Source organism: Brachionichthys hirsutus, unplaced genomic scaffold (genome assembly GCF_040956055.1).
Source record: "Brachionichthys hirsutus isolate HB-005 unplaced genomic scaffold, CSIRO-AGI_Bhir_v1 contig_527, whole genome shotgun sequence".
Classification (NCBI taxonomy): domain Eukaryota; kingdom Metazoa; phylum Chordata; class Actinopteri; order Lophiiformes; family Brachionichthyidae; genus Brachionichthys; species Brachionichthys hirsutus.
In genome coordinates this window covers 10006-16431 of record NW_027181078.1, presented here as the reverse complement: position 1 = coordinate 16431, position 6426 = coordinate 10006, and the positions used below count along the sequence as shown (strand labels likewise).

At 53.6% G+C, this 6426-nt stretch overlaps 1 protein-coding gene across 1 annotated transcript; it reads left to right on the top strand.

Moving 5' to 3' along the window:
- Positions 1–433: 433 nt before the first annotated feature.
- LOC137917235 (AT-rich interactive domain-containing protein 1A-like) lies at positions 434–5662 on the top strand (the record flags this gene model as incomplete). Its single annotated transcript, XM_068760054.1, has 8 exons — positions 434–566; positions 1273–1448; positions 1526–1655; positions 1816–1935; positions 2079–2175; positions 2580–3399; positions 3559–3689; positions 3773–5662. Coding segments are annotated over 8 exons (3497 nt in total), but the record flags the coding sequence as incomplete, so codon positions are not given.
- Positions 5663–6426: the final 764 nt, after the last annotated feature.

Sequence of the window (6426 nt, the reverse complement as noted above, 5' to 3'; positions counted from 1 at the left end):
GTGTTATGTCACACAAACAATCACTCTGGCGCGCACACACACAACTTGCTGTCTGTGTAGGTCAGACAGTAATCTGTCAGAATCATCGTGGTGGGGGGGGGGGGGGGGGCAGTTGGCATGCTGTGATGAGCTGGAAGATTTCTTTTTTTTTAGCTGGCTGTGCACTCAAAATCCATTCAGCTCAACACAAACTGTGTTCCACTGTGCAGCGTTCAAGAATTTCTTAATGGGATTTAGGATTGGCAAAAACAGCGCGAGTCCCTGAAAGCCCCCCAGCGGCGCTCAGCCCATCCTGACTAGACAATCCCGATTTCCTATTAGCTACTTTTACCTTTTTCCCGGAGTGGAGAGGGGGTGGAGGAGAATTGGATAGAATGTCGTTTTTACACTTGTTGTTGTTGCCCTGTTCTAAGTGTGTATCCTTGTTTTGCAGCTGGTTCTGGATCCCTGCAAGGCCCCCAAACTCCTCAGTCCACCAGTAGTTCGATGGCTGAAGGGGGAGACCTAAAGCCCCCCACCCCGGCCTCCACCCCGCACACGCAAATGCCTCCAATGCCTGGCGTCAGGTATAGGATAAAAATCCCAATATCATGTTTCTGTGATGTCTAACCAGGCAGTGGCATAAAAGTTCATATGTTGAAGTGTGACAATTAAAATGTACCTTATGCTTGACATTGTCACTGTTGTGCATAGTACATATATATTATATACATATATACATATATTGTGATGGCAATCCTAAAACTAGAAAAGCACTCTGAGAGCGCAGACCTCCGCCAAGCATCTCATTTCCCTCCTAATTGGATTTACACCGTCCACATGGTGATCTGGATCATCATCGAAAGGTTCTAAATTGTTCTTGCTATCTTTATACACCGACCATGAAAAGTAAAAGTGAATCAGAGTGAATCAACCGAGACATTGAGGAACACATTTTGAAGCTCCATTGACTGCGATGCTACCGAGTTTTTCCAAAGTATTCCAGAATCCAGGATGTAATCCTCTGTTCCTGGAAACATTCCCAACATTTCATGGAGATCCGTCCGTAACCTTTTGAGTTATTCTGCTAACAGACAATCAAACAAACCAACGCCAGCAAAAACATAAGCTCGGCGGAGATAACATGTAATGTGGATATCTTGAAGAATGTAGTCCAACTGTATTTCTGTAGTTTTTTCTCAAGCCACCAAAAAACCCCATCAATTTACAGTAAATCTGACCTTTTGGGGTCCCCGAATGCACTTCCCTAACAAGCTGTCCGTGCTTCGACAGGAGTAGCGTTAATCTGCAGGACCCCTTCGCCGATGGCGGCGACCCGGCGTTCTCGAGAAGGAACGCCATGACTCCCAACTCACAAGGCTACCAGCCTGCGGTTGGCGGGCCTGAGATGATTGCGCGAATGGGCCCCTACGAGTCTAACAAGGACCCCTTCGGAGGCATGAGGAAAGGTGAGGAGCGAACCAAATGGGATGTCGTTAGAGGTCTGGAGGAACCGAAAACATAAAGGTGTTTGTTTGTTTTTAAGCTGGAGAACAGTTCATGCAGCCCGGCCCCAACAGTGGGATGGGAGAACAGTACAACAGGGGCCCCCCGGGCCCGATGAGCAACATGCAGATGGGCCAGAGACAACAGTACCCTTACGGATACGACCGAAGGTTAATACTAGGCTAGCTGGCCTTGATTTACACAATGAGCGTTGTGAAGAAACCTCTTGGATGAGAGGCGGAACACGTTGAAGCTTTAGATTTCCTGTCTCTGGAACTACTGAGAGTCTCCACAGACGGATTGATGAGCTTTGTTTGTTGGGTATTCCAGACAGGAGCCAGGCTTGGGCCCGGATGGCGGTCTGGGGCCAGGAGCTCCTCAGCCAAACATGATGCCTTCCGGCGCCGACACAGGGATGTACTCGCCGAGCCGCCCGCCGCCACAGCAGCGGTCAGTACCGTTTTTTGGGTGCTGTATTAAAGAGAGCGTAAAAGAAACACGTGGAATCTGCTTTGGATTTTCATGCTGCCAGCTCTGTGTGTTGCAAAGATGAAAGGTAACATGTGAACTTGTGTGTCTCCCCCCCCCCACAGGCATGACTCTTACACCAATCAGTTTCCTGGCCAAGGAGCTCCCCCTGGTGGGCCGTTCCCAAATCAGCAGCCAGGAATGTATCCCCAGCAGCAACCGGTGAGAACATTGTGTTCAGCCTTGCAGCTCCTGTAAAAGCAGCCGGAATCTCCCTTTATTTTTTTTTGAAGCATTTTCATGACTTAAGACGCTGAAATCGACTTCTTTAAATCACGCAGCTTCTTCATAGCAACACTGAAAAACAACCCTCACAGAATTCTCCCCCCCCCCCCCAAAGATTGGATTAAAGTTGGGCTGTACATTGCAAAGCACAAATTTCAAGATATTAACGTCAGCAATAATCAATCAACAAAAAGTAAAATGTTTCAAATAGATTGAAACGTAAAAAACAAAAACTGCACATTACTCCAAGTAAAATAAATCCAAAACGACTTCTTAAAAGAGCTTTTACCGTTCTAATGTACGCATCCTTGTTTACATGCACGCTTGTCATCTTCTTCCAGAACTACAAACGCCCTGTAGATGGCGCTTATGGTCCTCCAGCAAAGCGCCACGAGGGAGAAATGTACAGCGTACCCTACACTGGTCCGCAGCAGCCAGGGCCACAGTCCTCGGGGCCCCAGGGACAACAGGACATGTATAACCAGTATAATGCATACCCTGGAGGGGACCGCAGACCACCAGGCCCACAGAACCAGTTCCCTTTCCCCTTCGGCCGGGAGCGAGGCCCGTCTTCTGCAGGCCCGAACTCCCAGTCGCCAATGCCTCCCCAGATGATGGCAAGTGCCATGCCTTCAGGCCCTGATAGCCCACAGGGCCCAATTTGGCAGGGTCGCAATGAGATGGGCTACCCCAACTATCCCAACCGACAGGGACCGCCTGCGCCGGGCCAGGGGCCCGGCTACCACGGCATGAACCGCTCAGAGGAAATGATGTCGTCAGACCAGCGCATGAACCATGAGGGTCAATGGCCCGGCCACGTCAACCAACGGCAACCGCCGTTTGGCCCCGGGGGTTCGGGACCCCCCATGACCAGACCCCTGCCATCCACCTACCAGACTTCCCAGAACCACATTCCTCAGGTGTCGAGCCCAACACCCATGCCCCGGCCCATGGAAAGCAGGACGTCGCCCAACAAGTCTCCCTACATGCACCCGGGCATCAAGGTGCAGAAAGCGGGGCCCCCAGTACCTGCCTCGCACATCGGCCAGGCCCCCGTGCAGCAGCCCATGATCAGGCGAGATGTGGCCTTCCCCCCCGGTTCGGTGGAGGCCTCCCAACCCCACCTTAAGCCCCGCAGACGGCTCACCATGAAAGACATCGGTAAAGGACTTTCATTTCGTTTTCTGCGCTGTCGTTCCGTAAATGTAAAAAGTAAATACGAACCGCTTGAGGAGGTCCGACCAGGGTCTCTGAATATCTGCCTGTACTTCATAGCTTTCGTGCCTGATGACCTTGGGTGTTTATTATTATTTATTTCAGGCACTCCTGAGGCCTGGAGAGTGATGATGTCACTGAAGTCGGGTTTACTCGCTGAAAGCACCTGGGCCTTGGACACCATTAACATTTTATTATACGACGACAATAGCATTTCTACTTTTAACTTGTGCCAGGTAAGAAACGGCTACTCGAGTAAATCACATCACGAACGCGTGAGGAGGACGGATTTGATCGTTCGCTTCTTCCGCCGTTTCAGCTTCCTGGATTCCTGGAGTTGGTGGTCGAGTACTTCAGACGCTGCCTCATCGAGATCTTCGGCATCTTGAAGGAGTACGAAGTGGGCGAGCCTGGGCAGCGCACACTCATAGACCCCGACGCTGCCGAGGACTCTGAGGAGGACGTCCCCATGCCTCAGGGCGAGGACATGGACGTAGACGAAGAGGACGAGGAGGACGAGGAGGCAGAGGACACAAGGGCCAGTCTTGACAATTCACTGGTCCGCGTAAAGCAGGAGGAGGAGAGCGAACATAAACACAAGCTCTCGGAGGATGAGGAAGAGGAGCACGAAAGGGAGTCCTGCGTTAAAGAACCCAGTGGCTCTACCTCGGGGTCTTCCCAGGACCCCAACCTCCACTCGGAGAAGCCCAGGCAGGCTAGCAAGTTCGATAAACTCCCGATCAAGTTGGTGCGGAAGAAGAATCCTTTCCTGGTGAACCACTCGTCCAAGTTCGGGCAGCGGCAGAGCTTCGACAGCGGCCTCATACACTGGAGCATCGGCGGCGGGGACACGACCGAGCACATCCAGACTCACTTCGAGAGCCGGACGGAACTTCACAAGCAGCGGAAACGCACGCCGATAGCCACCGAGAGTCGCAAGAAGGTCCAGGTCGCGACGGAAAACCCCGAGGGATCCAGGCCTCGGCGGCAGCCGCAGTCCCCTGAGCCCCCGAGGTGTCCGGCGGAGAAGGCCGCTCCCACTCTTCCAATCGGCGCGCCCGTCACTGCCACCATCGACGACGTGCTGTCTGCCCGCCCCGGGTCGGTCACGGAGGAAGTGGTCCGCGGAGGTGCGGCAGAGCAGAAGGAGAACGGCAAGTATCTGTTCAGTATAAACCCCGACGTCAAGAGTCGACGCAACATCAAGATCCTGGAGGACGAGCCTCACAGCAAGGACGAAACGCCGCTCAGCACCCTGTCGGACTGGCAGGACTCGTTGGGCCGGCGCTGCATCTGCATCTCCAACATCGTCCGCAGCCTCTCCTTCGTCCCCGGGAACGACCTGGAGATGTCCAAACACCCGGGACTCCTGTTGCTGCTGGGCCGCCTGGTGCTGCTCCACCACAGGCACCCCGAGCGCAAGCAGGCGCCGGTCACGTACGAGAAGGAGGAGGAGGAAGACGAGGGCGTGAGCTGCGAGAGAGACGAGTGGTGGTGGGACTGCCTCGAGGTGCTGAGGGAGAACTGCTTGGTCACTCTGGCCAACGTCTCGGGCCAGCTGGACCTCTCGGTCTACCCGGAGAGCATCTGCCTGCCGCTGCTGGACGGCCTACTCCACTGGGCCGTCTGCCCGTCGGCGGAGGCCCTGGACCCGTTCCCCACGCTGGGACCCCACGGCTCGCTGTCCCCCCAGAGACTGGTCCTCGAGACCCTCAGCAAGCTCAGCATCCAGGACAACAACGTCGACCTCATTTTGGCCACGCCTCCGTTCAGTCGCTTGGAGAAGCTCTACGGCTCCCTGGTGCGCCTCGTCGGCGAACGCAAGGTGGCCGTTTGCCGGGAAATGGCCGTCGTGCTGTTGGCTAACTTGGCCCAGGGTGACAGCCTAGCGGCGCGGGCTATCGCCGTGCAGAAAGGCACTGTGGGTAACCTCCTGGGCTTCCTGGAGGACAGCCTAGCTGCCACACAGTACCAGCAGACCCAGAGCTCTTTGCTACAAATGCAGGGCGCACCTCAGTTTGAGCCCACCAGCGTGGACATGATGCGGCGGGCGGCCCGGGCGCTGCACGCCCTGGCCAAGGTGGAGGAGAACCACTCGGAGTTCACGTTGTACGAGTCGCGGCTACTGGACATCTCGGTGTCTCCGCTCATGAACTCCCTGGTGTCCCAAGTGATCTGCGACGTACTGTTTCTGATTGGCCAGTCATGACAGCCGTGGGGAGGTCTCAGCCCCGCCTCTTTCCGTTCCCAATCACCCCCCACGCCCTCACTTTTTCTGTTTGTGCGTGTGCGCGTCTGTTGCGTGTGAGTGAGAAGAGCAAAACTGACTGTCCTCTCCTTTTCTTTTCTTTCTTTCTTTCTTTTTTTATTTTTATTTATGCAAAATCACCTCGGATTCCACTGTCTTTCTGCCCCCGCTTCTCACGAAAGGAAGGAATATCATGAAGTAGCTGTGGAAATGGAAAGATGCTGACAAAGACGAGCAGATCGGGACACCCGGGCAAAGGACAGAGTAGCCCCCCCCCCTGCGGAAAAGGACTCGTTTGTTTGTTTGTTTGTTTTTTTATCAAAAGAAAAAACCGCCAGAAAAAAAAGAAGAAGAAACTGTAACCAAAGTTGCTGTCTCTTTTGAGTGAGTTTGGGGGGGGGGGGGGGGGGGTGCCCACTTTCCCCCTCGTGGGGACGGCAGGTGGGGGGGGGGCACGGACTAAACAATATTCTGGTTCATGTTTGGAGGCTTCATGGACTGTGGTGTGGTAGACTTGCTGTAACTTTGGATGCTATATACTCAGCCCCACGGGAACCACATTATTGGCTGTGAACAGAGGCCTGTGCAGTAGATTGTAGGACTTTTTTCTGTACTGTACACCTTAAAAAAAAACTGTAAACATACTGTAATAATACTGTTTCACACTGAGATACGCTGGCTTGGCAGCAAACTGTAGTTTTTGAAAACAGTTTTAGTTCACGTCG